The 16,238-nt window shown below is 56.0% G+C and overlaps 1 protein-coding gene across 2 annotated transcripts in view; it reads left to right on the top strand.

Annotated features, from left to right (window-relative positions):
- The first annotated feature begins 802 nt into the window (after positions 1–802).
- mob4 (MOB family member 4, phocein) overlaps positions 803–16,238 on the top strand; it is a 19,581-nt gene continuing 4,145 nt past the window's right edge. The window contains exons 1-6 of one of the 2 annotated variants that reach the window (XM_078207636.1): positions 803–930; positions 5,312–5,374; positions 6,982–7,082; positions 9,820–9,862; positions 13,092–13,178; positions 15,872–15,951. In XM_078207636.1, the coding sequence (XP_078063762.1) occupies positions 814–930; positions 5,312–5,374; positions 6,982–7,082; positions 9,820–9,862; positions 13,092–13,178; positions 15,872–15,951 (491 nt within the window). In that variant the 5' untranslated portion in view covers positions 803–813. The remainder of the gene's footprint in view (positions 931–5,311; positions 5,375–6,981; positions 7,083–9,819; positions 9,863–13,091; positions 13,179–15,871; positions 15,952–16,238) is intronic. The other variant, XM_078207637.1, reaches the window with a different exon arrangement.

Genomic DNA, 16,238 nt, shown 5'->3' on the forward strand with positions numbered 1-16,238 from the left:
ATGGCCAATCCACCTAACCTACACATCTTTGGGACATTAAGGGACAATTTAGCACAGCCAATCCACCTAACCTGCACATCTTTGGACACTAAGGGACAATTTAGCATGGCCAATCCACCCTAACCTACACATCTTTGGACACTAAGGGGCAATTTAGCACGGCCAATCCACCTAACCTACACATCTTTGGGGCATTAAGGGACAATTTAGCACGGCCAATCCACCCTAACCTACACATCTTTGGACACTAAGGGACAATTTAGCATGGCCAATCCACCCTAACCCGCACATCTTTGGACACTAAGGGACAATTTAGCACGGCCAATCCACCCTAACCCACACATCTTTGGACACTAAGGGGCAATTTAGCATGGCCAATGTACCTAACCAGTATGTCTTTTGGACTGTGGGAGGAAACCAGAGCACCCGGAGGAAACCCACGCAGACACGGGGAGAACGCGCAAACTCCACACAGACAGTGACCCGAGGCCGGAATCGAACCCGGGTCCCGGGCGCTGTGAGGCAGCAGTGTTAACCACCTTGCTGCCTCTATTGAGTAGGGCGATTAGCCATGATCGTAATGAATGGTGGCGGAGCAGGCTCGAAGGGCCTCCTCCTCCTCCTATCTTCTATGTTTTTGGGGTGTTTGAGGGGGCATCTGGTGACCCTAATCGGTCACCAGCAGAAAATGGAAAGGTGACATTCTCCTTAAGACATCTGGTATTTCCTGTCGGCAGATATAAAATGGATCTTCCTTTAATGGATTAGTGACATTCCCTTTAAGGCATCGACATTTCGGTCGGCCGATATTAAATGCTGGGCGGGGTGGCCGGCGCCTTTAATTGCATCCGGGTACCCCGCGCTCGGCCCTGGAGAACAATGGCGGCCACCGTCCTGCTGAGGAGGAATCGGCCGGGAACCAAAGCCCAGGTAAGGCAGTGGATGGCGGGCTCTCCAGCCGCTGTCTTCTCACCACTTCCCCGTCCACAGGCCGATGGCAGGCGGAGGCCGGGCCGACAGAGGGAGCGGGAGGGAGAACGAGTAATTCCCGCTGGGGCGCCGCTGAGGCGCCTGACAGCCTCCCCGCCGCTGATTGGGCACCGCACGGCCGGATGTCCCACCCGCCGCGACGCTGATTGGTCCGTCCGGCTGTCCGTCAGGACGCCCCGCCGTCCCGTTCGTCAAGGGGGCCGTCGGTCAGGCGCGGGAGCGCTGTGATTGGCTATAATCAGGAAGGCGGGCCGCCCCTCACGAAATCACAGCCGTCGATTGGTCGGAGCTGCTGTCAGTCAGCGATGGGTGCGTCGTGATTGGATACGGGGGCTGTCAGTCAGGAAGTCGTTTCCCCATAGTTTGGCAGAGCGCCCGCCCCTCACGAAATTCCACCCGTCCATTGGTCGGAGCGGCTGTCAATCAGCGCTTGGCGCGCTGTGATTGGCGGTCGCGGCTGTCAGTCAGGAAGGCGGATCCCCATTGCAGGGCAGGAAGGGCGGTGACCCGCTGGGCGCCGGCCGGTGATTGGATGGGAGGGCTGTCACTCAGACAGCGCTGCCCGCTGATTGGACAGAGCCGCTGTCAGTCAGCGCATTCCGCTATCTGATTGGACCAGGTGTCTGTGGTGGGCAGAGCCTGGAGCAGGCCTCAGGCCTGGGTCTGGGTTAGGATTTAATTCAGAGTAAAGCCTCTACACTGTCCCCCCATCAAACACTCCCAGGACAGGTACAGCACGGGGTTCGATACAGAGTAAAGCTCCCGCTACACTGTCCCCATCAAACACTCCCAGGACAGGTACAGCACGGGGTTAGATACAGAGTAAAGCTCCCTCTACACTGTCCCCCATCAAACACTCCCAGGACAGGTACAGCACAGGGTTAGATACAGAGTAAAGCTCCCTCTACACTGTCCCCATCAAACACTCCCAGGACAGGTACAACACGGGGTTAGATACAGAGTAAAGCTCCCTCTACACTGTCCCCATCAAACACTCCCAGGACAGGTACAGCACGGGGTTAGATACAGAGTAAAGCTCCCTCTACACTGTCCCCATCAAACACTCCCAGGACAGGGACATCACGGGGTTAGATACAGAGTAAAGCTCCCTCTACACTGTCCCCATCAAACACTCCCAGGACAGGTACAGCACGGGGTTAGATACAGAGTAAAGCTCCCTCTACACTGTCCCCCCCATCAAACACTCCCAGGACAGGTACAGCACGGGGTTAGATACAGAGTAAAGCTCCCTCTACACTGTCCCCATCAAACACTCCCAGGACAGGTACAGCACGGGGTGAGATACAGAGTAAAGCTCCCTCTACACTGTCCCCATCAAACACTCCCAGGACAGGTACAGCACGGGGTTAGATACAGAGTAAAGCTCCCTCTACACTGTCCCCATCAAACACTCCCAGGACAGGGACATCACGGGGTTAGATACAGAGTAAAGCTCCCTCTACACTGTCCCCATCAAACACTCCCAGGACAGGTACAGCACGGGGTTAGATACAGAGTAAAGCTCCCTCTACACTGTCCCCCCCATCAAACACTCCCAGGACAGGTACAGCACGGGGTTAGATACAGAGTAAAGCTCCCTCTACACTGTCCCCATCAAACACTCCCAGGACAGGTACAGCACGGGGTTAGATACAGAGTAAAGCTCCCTCTACACTGTCCCCATCAAACACTCCCAGGACAGGTACAGCACGGGGTTAGATACAGAGTAAAGCTCCCTCTACACTGTCCCCCCATCAAACACTCCCAGGACAGGTACAGCACGGGGTTAGATACAGAGTAAAGCTCCCTCTACACTGTCCCCATCAAACACTCCCAGGACAGGTACAGCACGGGGTTAGATACAGAGTAAAGCTCCCTCTACACTGTCCCCATCAAACACTCCCAGGACAGGTACAGCACGGGGTTAGATACAGAGTAAAGCTCCCTCGACACTGTCCCCATCAAACACTCCCAGGACAGGTACAGCACGGGGTTAGATACAGAGTAAAGCTCCCTCTACACTGTCCCCCATCAAACACTCCCAGGACAGGTACAGCACGGGGTTAGATACAGAGTAAAGCTCCCTCTACACTGTCCCCCATCAAACACTCCCAGGACAGGTACAGCACGGGGTTAGATACAGAGTAAAGTTCCCTCTACACTGTCCCCCCATCAAACACTCCCAGGACAGGTACAGCACGGGGTTAGATACAGAGTAAAGCTCCCTCTACACTGTCCCCATCAAACACTCCCAGGACAGGTACAGCACGGGGTTAGATACAGAGTAAAGCTCCCTCTACACTGTCCCCCATCAAACACTCCCAGGACAGGTACAGCACGGGGTTAGATACAGAGTAAAGCTCCCTCTACACTGTCCCCCATCAAACACTCCCAGGACAGGTACAACACGGGGTTAGATACAGAGTAAAGCTCGCTCTACACTGTCCCCCATCAAACACTCCCAGGACAGGTACAGCACGGGGTTAGACACAGAGTAAAGCTCCCTCTACACTGTCCCCATCAAACACTCCCAGGACAGGTACAGCACGGGGTTAGACACAGAGTAAAGCTCCCTCTACACTGTCCCCCATCAAACACTCCCAGGACAGGTACAGCATGGGGTTAGATACAGAGTAAAGTTCCCTCTACACTGTCCCCATCAAACACTCCCAGGACAGGTACAGCACGGGGTTAGATACAGAGTAAAGCTCCCTCTACACTGTCCCCCATCAAACACTCCCAGGACAGGTACAGCACGGGGTTAGATACAGAGTAAAGCTCCCTCTACACTGTCCCCATCAAACACTCCCAGGACAGGTACAGCACGGGGTTAGATACAGAGTAAAGCTCCCTCTACACTGTCCCCCATCAAACACTCCCAGGACAGGTACAGCACGGGGTTAGATACAGAGTAAAGCTCCCTCTACACTGTCCCCCATCAAATACTCCCAGGACAGGTACAGCACGGGGTTAGATACAGAGTAAAGCTCCCTCTACACTGTCCCCCATCAAACACTCCCAGGACAGGTACAACACGGGGTTAGATTCAGAGTAAAGCTCCCTCTACACTGTCCCCCATCAAACACTCCCAGGACAGGTACAGCACGGGGTTAGATACAGAGTAAAGCTCCCTCTACACTGTCCCCCATCAAACACTCCCAGGACAGGTACAGCACGGGGTTAGATACAGAGTAAAGCTCCCTCTACACTGTCCCCCATCAAACACTCCCAGGACAGGGACAGCACGGGGTTAGATACAGAGTAAAGCTCCCTCTACACTGTCCCCATCAAACACTCCTAGGACAGGTACAGCATGGGGTTAGATACAGAGTAAAGCTCCCTCTACACTGTCCCCCATCAAACACTCCCAGGACAGGTACAGCACGGGGTTAGATACAGAGTAAAGCTCCCTCTACACTGTCCCCCATCAAACACTCCCAGGACAGGGACAGCACGGGGTTAGATACAGAGTAAAGCTCCCTCTACACTGTCCCCCATCAAACACTCCCAGGACATGTACAGCACGGGGTTAGATACAGAGTAAAGCTCCCTCTACACTGTCCCCATCAAACTCTCCCAGGACAGGTACAACACGGGGTTAGATTCAGAGTAAAGCTCCCTCTACACTGTCCCCCATCAAACACTCCCAGGACAGGTACAGCACGGGGTTAGATACAGAGTAAAGCTCCCTCTACACTGTCCCCATCAAACACTCCCAGGACAGGTACAGCACGGGGTTAGATACAGAGTAAAGCTCCCTCTACACTGTCCCCCATCAAACACTCCCAGGACAGGTACAGCACGGGGTTAGATACAGAGTAAAGCTCCCTCTACACTGTCCCCCATCAAACACTCCCAGGATAGGTACAGCACGGGGTTAGATACAGAGTAAAGCTCCCTCTACACTTTCCCCCATCAAACACTCCCAGGACAGGGACAGCACGGGGTTAGATACAGAGTAAAGCTCCCTCTACACTGTCCCCATCAAACACTCCCAGGACAGGTACAGCACGGGGTTAGATACAGAGTAAAGCTCCCTCTACACTGTCCCCCATCAAACACTCCCAGGACAGGTACAGCACGGGGTTAGATACAGAGTAAAGCTCCCTCTACACTGTCCCCCATCAAACACTCCCAGGACAGGTACAGCACGGGGTTAGATACAGAGTAAAGCTCCCTCTACACTGTCCCACTCTTGTTTGAGGGTGGAATTGGGTGATGAACCCACAGTCCTCCCTCCTGTACTGAGACTCTGTGCTGTCTAACTGGCTCCTGTTGTTGTGTTGTGTGCGTCATGTTGTTTCTTCCTTTCCTGCTCTAGGACTTTTACAGCTGGCCGGATGAATCACTGGATGAGATGGACAGTACTCTGGCGGTACAACAGGTGAGTTCGCTCCCCCGGCGGTGCTAGGGTTTCCTGTCCGTTCCGATGATGGAGAGAGATTCCAGTTATGTCCCGTGCAGCAACTGGTGTGTGGTGAACTGGCCGGTGTGTTCTGGGCTGCAAGCTGAGCCGCATTGGATTGGGGTCCTCCACACTGGGTGTTGATATTAGCTGCTGGGGATGTGGTGGAGTTGGGGGCAGGACTCATTGTGGTGGGCCGCCTCTGAATCCCACCCTGCTGGGACAGATTCTGGGAGGTGTGGCTGGAAACAGCACCTCGCTGCCTTTTCACACACTGCAGCTTGCCTGATGGGGTTGGCAGGTGAGAAATGTGCTTTTGATAACAGCCACTCTCAACTGCTTTCTCCCATTCCTAGACTCTCACTCGGAGCACCGTGCACAGTTCCCGTCTCCATATCCTCTCGGTTAGACCCACACTCGGAGCACCGTGCACAGTTCCGGTCTCCCTATCCCTCGGTTAGACCCACACTCGGAGCACCGTGCACAGTTCCGGTCTCCCTATCCCTCGGTTAGACCCACACTCGGAGCACCGTGCACAGTTCCGGTCTCCCTATCCCTCGGTTAGACCCACACTCGGAGCACCGTGCACTGTTCCGGTCTCCCTATCCCTCGGTTAGACCCACACTCGGAGCACCGTGTACAGTTCCGGTCTCCCTATCCCTCGGTTAGACCCACACTCGGAGCACTGTGCACAGTTCCGATCTCTCTATCCCTCGGTTAGACCCACACTCGGAGCACCGTGCACAGTTCCCGTCTCCCTATCCCTCGGTTAGACCCACACTCGGAGCACCGTGCACAGTTCCGGTCTCCCTATCCCTCGGTTAGACCCACACTCGGAGCACCGTGCACAGTTCCGGTCTCCCTATCCCTCGGTTAGACCCACACTCGGAGCACCGTGCACAGTTCCGGTCTCCCTATCCCTCGGTTAGACCCACACTCGGAGCACCGTGCACAGTTCCGGTCTCCCTATCCCTCGGTTAGACCCACACTCGGAGCACCGTGCACAGTTCCGGTCTCCCTATCCCTCGGTTAGACCCACACTCGGAGCACTGTGCACAGTTCCGATCTCTCTATCCCTCGGTTCGACCCACACTCGGAGCACCGTGCACAGTTCCCGTCTCCCTATCCCTCGGTTAGACCCACACTCGGAGCACCGTGCACAGTTCCAGTCTCCCTATCCCTCGGTTAGACCCACACTCGGAGCACCGTGCACAGTTCCGGTCTCTCCATCCCTCGGTTAGACCCACACTCGGAGCACCGTGCACAGTTCCGTTCTCCCTATCCCTCGGTTAGACCACACTCGGAGTACGGTGCACAGTTCCCTCAGTTAGACCACACTCGGAGCACCGAGCACAGCAGAGTACCCCCACCTCTCCACTGCCCGAGCTCCACCCTCCCTCACAAGGGTGCCAGTTGAGGAAGGGGACTGTGGGCTGTTTTATTGGTGTGGTGATGGAGTGAGGGGAGTTTTATAGGTCAGTGTTCTCTCTCTTCCTGCCACTATGGCTTGTCTTCGAGGAGCCCCAGACTTGCGCACAAATCTCAACACCCTCCCTCTCTGCCTTCCGTCCCCCCACCACCCTCAGTACATCCAGCAAAGCATCAGGGACGAGGCCTCGGACATTGAGAAGATTCTGGAACCCCCAGACGGTCAAGATGAGGGAGTGTGGAAGTACGAACACCTCAGGTGAGAGGCTGCATGGGGTGGGGGGGATGGGGGGGACACTGACTGAGGGAGGGAGCTGGGCTACCGGGGGCTGGGGAGCGATATCAAGCCCGGGAACATGCAGTGAGGTGGACACTGCGCATTGATGGCTACCTGTCAGACTGGATTAACCCCCCCCCCCCCCCCTCAACCCCAAGACCTCCCAGTCCCGTGGCGACATCTCCAGTCCCCCGACTGGGTGGCAAGGTGGCGCAGTGGGTTAGCACTGCTGCCTCACAGCGCCAGGGACCCGGGTTCGATTCCCGGGCTCAGGTCACTGTCTGTGTGGAGTCTGCACGTTCTCCCCGTGTCTGCGTGGGTTTCCTCCGGGTGCTCCGGTTTCCCCCCACACTCCAAAGATGTGTAGGTTAGGGTGGATTGGCCATGCTAAAGTGTCCCTTAGTGTCCAAAGATGTGTAGGTGAGGGGGATTGGCCATGCTAAATTGTCCCTTAGTGTCCAAAGATGTGTAGGTTAGGGTGGATTGGCCATGTTAAATTGCCCCTTAGTGTCCTGGGATGTGTAGGTTAGGGGGATTGGCCATGCTAAATTGCCCCTTAGTGTCCAAAGATGTGTAGGTTAGGGTGGATTGGCCATGCTAAATTGCCCCTTAGTGTCCAAAGATGTGTAGGTTAGGGTGGATTGGCCATGCTAAATTGTCCCTTAGTGTCCAAAGATGTGTAGGTTAGGGTGGATTGGCCATGTTAAATTGCCCCTTAGTGTCCTGGGATGTGTAGGTTAGGGGGATTGGCCATGCTAAATTGTCCCTTAGTGTCCAAAGATGTGCAGGTTAGGGTGGATTGGCCGTGCTAAATTGCCCCTTAGTGTCCAAAGATGTGTAGGTTAGGGTGGATTGGCCATGCTAAATTGCCCCTTAGTGTCCAAAGATGTGCAGGTTAGGGTGGATTGGCCATGCTAAATTGTCCCTTAGTGTCCAAAGATGTGCAGGTTAGGGTGGATTGGCCGTGCTAAATTGCCCCTTAGTGTCCAAAGATGTGTAGGTTAGGGTGGATTGGCCATGCTAAATTGCCCCTTAGTGTCCAAAGATGTGCAGGTTAGGGTGGATTGGCCATGCTAAATTGCCCCTTAGTGTCCAAAGATGTGCAGGTTAGGTGGATTGGCCATGCTAAATTGTCCCTTAGTGTCCAAAGATGTGTAGGTTAGGGTGGATTGGCCGTGCTAAATTGCCCCTTAGTGTCAGGGGACCAGCAGGGTAAATGCATGGTGTTATGGGGATAGGGTGGGGGTGGGATTGTGTTCGGTCCAGACTCGATGGGCCAAATGGCCTCTTTCTGCACTGTAGGATTCTGTGACTCTATGATCTTTGCGCCCCAATCAGAATTCTCCTCATTCTTCTGAACTAAACTGCACAATCTCTCTTCATAAGACAAACCCCTCCGCTCTGGAACCCATCTAGTGAACCCACCTCTGAGCAGCCTCCAATGTATCTGCGTCCCTCTGCAAGTGAGGGGAGCAGAACTGGGTGCAGTTCTCCAGCCGCCATCTCCCCGATGCAGAATCTGCAGGATGTGGTTTATTAGCTGGGGATTTCCCCCGCCCGTGTGCTCCCCCTGATGTTTGAGAAAATAGATGTAGGTTAGAGGGGCTTTAGATTGGTTCCACTGGTCGGCGCAACATCGAGGGCCGAAGGGCCTGTACTGCGCTGTAATGTTCTATAGGTGCAGGAGGAGGCCATTCGGCCCTTCGAGCCTGCGCCGCCCTTCAATATGACCATGGCTGACCATTGCACTTTGAGTTTCCCCCTCCCGCTTTCTCTCCAAACCCCCTTGATCCCTTTAGCTGCAAGGGCCATGTCCAGCTCCCTCCTGAACATATCTAACAAGTGGGTTAGCGCTGCTGCCTCGCAGCGCCAGGGAGCTGGGTTCGAATCCCGGCTTCGGGTCACCGTCTGCGCGTTCTCCCCGTGTCTGCGTGGGTTTCCTCCGGGTGCTCCGGTTTCCTCCCACAGTCCGAAAGTCTCGCTGGTTAGGGTGTATTGAGCCGTGCTAAATTCTCCCTCAGTGTTACCCGAACAGGCCCCGGAGTGTGGCGACTAAGGGATTTCACAGTAACTTCATTGCAGTGTTAATGTAAGCCTTACTTGTGACACTAATAAATAAACTTTAAGTTTAAAAACTGGCCCCAGCTACTTTCTGTGGGAGAGAATTCCACAGGTTGACAGCTCTCTGAGTGAAGAAGATCTTCCTCATCTCAGTCCCGAATAGTTTACCCCTTATTCTTAGACTGTGACCCCTCATTCTGCACTCCCCCAACATCGGGAACATTCTTCCTGTATCCAGCCTGTCCAATCCCATCGGGATTTTGTATGTTTCTATGAGATCCCCTCGTCCTTCACAATTCCAGTGAGGACAAGCCCAGTCGATCCAGTCTCTCTTCACATGTCAGTCTTGCCACTCCAGGAATCAGTCTGGTGAACCTTCGCTGCACTCCCTCAATAGCAAGAATGTCCTTCCTCAGACCAAGAGACAAAAACTGCACACAATACTCAAGGTGTGGCCTCACCAAGGCCGTGTCTAACTGCAGCAAGACATCCCTACTCCTATACTCAAATCCTCTTCCTAATCGGGTACTTCCCAGATCTCTGCATCTCCCTCCAACCCGGGCTCTGCTGGTTAAGTGACTTTTCATGTTGTGTCCTGGTCTCAGCAAGTTGCTCTCCGGTTGACAACTCTCAATTCTTTTTATAAATGTGATTACAGACAGTTCTGCCTGGAACTCAATGACCTGGCTGTTAAACTGCAGGTGGGTGAATCTCCTCTCCCCAGATACTGTCAGTGGCAATGCTGTGTGTCTCTGTGTGTCTCTGTGTGTGTGTGTCTGTGTGTGTGTGTCTGTGTGTGTGTGTCTGTGTGTGTGTGTCTGTGTGTGTGTCTGTGTGTCTGTGTGTGTGTGTGTCTGTGTGTGTGTGTGTGTGTGTGTGTGTGTGTGTCTGTGTCTGTGTCTGTGTCTGTGTCTGTGTGTGTGTGTGTCTGTGTGTGTGTGTGTGTCTGTGTCTGTGTGTGTGTGTGTGTCTGTGTGTGTGTGTCTGTCCTGGACAGAGCAGGAGCCATACCAAGCTGTGATACATACCGAATTCCCTTAGCCGCCTGGGAAAGATGTGGAGATGCCGGCGTTGGGTGGGCACAGTGAGAAGTCTCACAGTAAGAAGAACAACACCAGGTTAAAGTCCAACAGGTTTATTTGGAATCTCGGGCTTTCGGAGCGCTGCTCCTTCCTCAGGTGACTCATAGAGGTTTACAGCAGGGAAACAGGCCCTTCGGCCCAACTTGTCCATGCTGCCCTTTTTTTTAAACCCCTAAACTAATCCCAATTGTCCCCGTTTGCCCCATATCCCTCTATACCCATCGTACCCATGTAACTGTCTAAACGCATTTTAAAAGACAAAATTGTACCCGCCTCTACTACTGCCTCTGGCAACCACCCTCTGTGTGAAATAATTGCCCCTCTGGACCCTTTTGTATCTCTCCCCCCTCACCTTAAACCTACACCCTCTAGTTTTAGACTCCCCTACCTTTGGGGAAAAGATATTGACTATCTAGCTGATCTGTGCCCCTCATTATTTTATAGATCTTTATAAGGTCACCCCTCAGCCTCCTACGCTCCAGAGAAAAAAGTCCCAGTCTATCCAGCCTCTCCTTATAACTCAGACCATCAAGTCCCGGGAGCATCCTAGTAAATCTTTTCTGCACTCTTTCTAGTTTAATAATATCCTTTCTGTAATAGGGTGACCAGAACTGTACACAGTATTCCAAGTGTGGCCTTACCAATGTCTTGTACAACTTCAACAAGACGTCCCAACTCCTGTATTCAGACACCTGTTCTTGAGAAAGTAGAGGCGTTGGTGGGACTTTCTTAACTATAGTGTCGGCGTGGGGGGGACCAGGACAGGTTGTTGGTGATCTGGACACCTAGGAACTTGAAGCTCTCGACCCTTTCTACTTCGTCCCCGTTGATGTAGACAGGAGCATGTTCTCCTCTACGCTTCCTGGAGTCGATGACAATCTCCTTGGTTTTGCTGACATTGAGGGAGAGATTATTGTTCCTGCACCAGTTCACCAGATTCTCTATCTCATTCCTATACTCTGTCTCGTCATTGTTTGAGATCCTGCCCACTACAGTGGTGTCGTCAGCAAACTTGAGAATGAAAGTGGGGGGGGGGAGAGGGTGGAAGGAGTGGGGGGGAGGAAGGAGTGGGGGGGAGAGGGTGGAAGGAGTGGGGGGGAGGGGGGAGGAAGGAGTAGGGGGGAGGAGGAAGGAGTGGGGGGGAGGGGGGGAGGAAGGGGAGGGGGGGAGGAAGGGGAGGGGGGGTGGAAGGGGAGGGGGAGGAAGGAGTGGGGGGGAGGGGAGTGGAAGGGGGGGAGGAAGGAGTGGGGGGGAGGAAGGAGTGGGGGGGAGGAAGGAGTGGGGGGGAGGAAGGAGTGGGGGGGAGGAAGGAGTGGGGGGGAGGAAGGAGTGGGGGGGAGGAAGGAGTGGGGGGGAGGAAGGAGTGGGGGGGAGGAAGGAGTGGGGGGGAGGAAGGAGTGGGGGGGAGGAAGGAGTGGGGGGGAGGAAGGAGTGGGGGGGAGGAAGGAGTGGGGGGGAGGAAGGAGTGGGGGGGAGGAAGGAGTGGGGGGGAGGAAGGAGTGGGGGGGAGGAAGGAGTGGGGGGGAGGAAGGAGTGGGGGGGAGGAAGGAGTGGGGGGGAGGAAGGAGTGGGGGGGAGGAAGGAGTGGGGGGGAGGAAGGAGTGGGGGGGAGGAAGGAGTGGGGGGGAGGAAGGAGTGGGGGGGAGGAAGGAGTGGGGGGGAGGAAGGAGTGGGGGGGAGGAAGGAGTGGGGGGGAGGAAGGAGTGGGGGGGAGGAGGGAGGAAGGAGTGGGGGGGAGGAGGGAGGAAGGAGTGGGGGGGAGGAGGGAGGAAGGAGTGGGGGGAGGAGGGAGGAAGGAGTGGGGGGGAGGAAGGAGTGGGGGGGAGGAAGGAGTGGGGGGGAGGAAGGAGTGGGGGGGAGGGGGGAGGAAGGAGTGGGGGGGAGGGGGAGGAAGGAGTGGGGGGGAGGGGGGAGGAAGGAGTGGGGGGGAGGGGGGAAGGAGTGGGGGGGAGGAAGGAGTGGAAGTGGGGGGGAGGGGGGAAGGAGTGGGGGGGAGGAAGGAGTGGGGGGGAGGGGGGAAGGAGTGGGGGGGAGGAAGGAGTGGGGGGGAGGGGAGTGGAAGTGGGGGGATGCGTGTGTGTTCTCGTGTTGGTCTGCTTGTGTACTCAATGGAAGAGAAGGCTGGGACAGGTGAGCTGATAGACACCTTTCTATATTCTGATGGGGTTTCAGTAGAATCGACAAACAGAAGTTGTTCATGCTTGTTGGGGGTGTAGAGAACTGAACTATGATGGTCACTAATACGTCCCATCGGAGAGGGGATGAGGAACGTGGGTGTAACTTCACCCAGGGAGTGGGGAGAGAATGTGGGACTCGCTCCCACGGGGGGGGAGAATGTGGGACTCACTCCCACGGGGGGAGGGGAGAATGTGGGGCTCACTCCCACGGGGGGGAGAATGTGGGACTCGCTCCCACGGGGGGGAGAATGTGGGACTCGCTCCCACAGGGGGGAGAATGTGGGACTCGCTCCCACGGGGGGGAGAATGTGGGACTCACTCCCACGGGGGGGAGAATGTGGGACTCGCTCCCACGGGGGGGAGAATGTGGGACTCGCTCCCACGGGGGGGAGAATGTGGGACTCGCTCCCACGGGAGGGAGAATGTGGGACTCGCTCCCGCGGGGGGAGAATGTGGGACTCGCTCCCACGGGGGGGAGAATGTGGCACTCGCTCCCATGGTGTATGGCCCGGGAACACCCAACACAGAGCAGAGGGGCCGAATGGCCAGTGTCTGTGCTGTTTGTCTGTCACTTGGAGAGATACCCTCGGGTAATTGGGCTGGAGAGTTCCTGTTGTGGGCAGCTTTCCTGGTGACGATGTGTCTGACGGATGAATCTCTGTTCTATGCAGGGTGAGTGCCACTCTGACACGTGCACCCAGATGACTGCCACGGAACAGTGGATTTTTCTCTGTGCTGCTCACAAGACCCCAAAGGAGGTAGGCTCCCGGCCGCCCGCGTGACCCTGACACCAGGGACCGATTCACAGAATCCCACAGCGCAGAAGAGGCCCTTCGGCCCATCGAGTCTACACCGACACATTAGAAACACCTGACCTGCCCACCTAATCCCCACTGGCCAGCCCTTGGTCCGTAGCCCAGAATGTTCCGACGCGCCAAGTGCTCATCCAGGTGCTCCCCCGTATTGGGGGAGAAGGGGGGGGGGGGGGTTACAGCGCACAGACACAGGCCCTGAATCCAGACCCCCCGCTCTGGGGGAGAGGGGGGGGTTACAGCGCGCAGACACAGGCCCTGAATCCAGACCCCCCGCTCTGGGGGAGAGGGGGGGGGTTACAGCGCACAGACACAGGCCCTGAATCCAGACCCCCCGCTCTGGGGGAGAGGGGGGGGTTACAGCGCGCAGACACAGGCCCTGAATCCAGACCCCCCGCTCTGGGGGAGAGGGGGGGGGTTACAGCGCACAGACACAGGCCCTGAATCCAGACCCCCCGCTCTGGGGGAGAGGGGGGGGGGGTTACAGCGCGCAGACACAGGCCCTGAATCCAGACCCCCCGCTCTGGGGGAGAGGGGGGGTTACAGCGCACAGACACAGGCCCTGAATCCAGACCCCCCGCTCTGGGGGAGAGGGGGGGTTACAGCGCACAGACACAGGCCCTGAATCCAGACCCCCCGCTCTGGGGGAGAGGGGGGGGTTACAGTGCGCAGACACAGGCCCTGAATCAAGACCCCCGTTCTGCTGTGGGCGGGGGTTTCAAACAGGAGCCCAGAGGAAACACTGCGTCTCTCCGTGGTCTGTTGGTTTTCTCCGGGTTTTTCTCCCGCTGTGGGACTGCCAATTCATCGGGGAGACACACCGGGCTTTGTACCGAGGCGTGGAGATCCGGATTCCCGGAATCACACCGTCGTGAGAACTGTCGGGATTGTCGCGTGGCCCCCCCCTCTGTGCGTCCCCTCTGTGCCCCCCCCTGTGGCCCCCCCTCTGTGCCCCCCCTCTGTGCCCCCCCCTGTGGCGCCCCACCCCCCTGTAGCGCCCCCCTATAAGATCACCCCTCAGCCTCCTACGCTCCAGAGAAAAAGTCCCAGTCTATCCAGCCTCTCCTTACCAATGTCTTGACGAGATCACTCCTCGTTCTTCTAAGCCCCAGGGTTCAGCTCAGGCTCTCGGAAAATTCCCCCCCTCCTCATCCCCGGATTCAGTCCAGTGAGGCAAAAGGATTCCATTCCCCCCCACCCCCCCTCATTGGGTTGGGACGTTAAGGAGGGTGAAGTGCTTACCCCGGTCACTACCCCATACCGACATCCGGATCGACCACTTTCTCTCTCTCTCTCTCTCTCTCTCTCCCTCCCCCGCCCGCCCGCCCCCCCCCCCCGCCCGCCCGCCCCCCCCCCCCCCCCCGCCCGCCCGCCCCCCCCCCCCCGCCCGCTCGCCCGCCCGCCCGCCCGAGGCTTGCGGGATCTTCCTGTGCGCAGTTGTGACGTTATTCCCAGCTTTCCCCCCGCCCCCCCGTTAGAATGTAACCGGGTGACAGCTTTGTATTGGATGTAATCTGACCAATGGTAACGAGCTGTGAGGGTCAGCTGACCCAGTAAACCACAGAACCAATGACAGAACGATGTGAGGGTCAGCTGACTCAGGATCAAGAAGAACCTGTTGGGAATTGTGCGGAGCTTGGAGTGGCCCAGGGTGAGGCCTCGAGAGTTGGAGCAATGAAGTTTCTTCATTAAACCCTTTCTTTGATTTATAAGTTAGACCATAAGACATAGGAGCGGAAGTAAGGCCATTCGGCCCATCGAGTCCACTCCACCATTCAATCATGGTTGATTTCAACTCCATTTACCCGCTCTCTCCCCATAGCCCTTAATTCCTCGAGAAGTCAAGAATTTATCAATTTCTGTCTTGAAGACGCTCAACGTCTCGGCCTCCACAGCCCTCTGTGGCAATGAATTCCACAGACCCACCACTCTCTGGCTGAAGAAATTTCTCCCCATCTCTGTTCTAAAGTGACTCCCTTTTATTCTAAGGCTGTGCCCCCGCGTCCTAGTCTCCCCTGCTAATGGAAACAACTTCCCTACGTCCATCCTATCTAAGCCGTTCATTATCTTGTAAGTTTCTATCAGATCTCCCCTCAACCTCCTAAACTCCAATGAATATAATCCCACGATCCTCAGACGTTCATCGTATGTCAGGCCTACCATTCCTGGGATCAGCCGTGTGAATCTCCGCTGGACCCGCTCCAGTGCCAGTATGTCCTTCCTGAGGTGTGGGGCCCAAAATTGCTCACAGTACTCCAAATGGGGCCTAACCAGTGCTTTATAAAGCCTCAGAAGTACATCCCTGCTTTTGTATTCCAAGCCTCTTGAGATAAATGACAACATTACATTTGCTTTCTTAATTACGGACTCAACCTGCAAGTTTACCTTTAGAGAATCCTGGACTAGGACTCCCAAGTCCCTTTGCACTTTAGCATTATGAATTTTGTCACCCTTAATTCCTTAATTCCTCGAATAAGACCATAAGTTGTGGTAAGTTTTGTTATATTTTTATTATCTGTATTTGAAGAGTTCCTTTTGAAGAAACATCTCTCCTTCTCTCCCTCCCCCCCACCCCTCCCTCCCCCCACCCCTCCCTCCCCCACCCCCCCACCCCTCCCCCTCTCTGTTCACCCCCTCAGTGCCCGGCCATTGACTACACCCGACACACACTGGACGGTGCTGCCTGCTTACTCAACAGTAACAAATACTTCCCCAGCAGGTAAGGGGACAAGGGGAGGGGACGGCACCCGCTCGGGCTGAGGGTGGGAGGGAGGTGGCGAGATTATTCACCCGGTGAAGGGGAGGCCAGCTCCTCGCCCGCGTCTGGAGTGGCCCCTTCCAGCCGTCGCATGTGGGTGGGCAGGGCTTGGAATTGGCACATCGCCCCAATCCACAGCACCTTCCAAACCCGCCACCTCCACCACCCAGAAGGACAAGGGGGGGGGAGGAGGAGCAGACGTATGGGGAACACCACCACCTGCAAGCTCCCCCCCTCCGAGACCCTCC

Source organism: Mustelus asterias, unplaced genomic scaffold (genome assembly GCF_964213995.1).
Source record: "Mustelus asterias unplaced genomic scaffold, sMusAst1.hap1.1 HAP1_SCAFFOLD_2535, whole genome shotgun sequence".
Classification (NCBI taxonomy): Eukaryota; Metazoa; Chordata; class Chondrichthyes; order Carcharhiniformes; family Triakidae; genus Mustelus; species Mustelus asterias.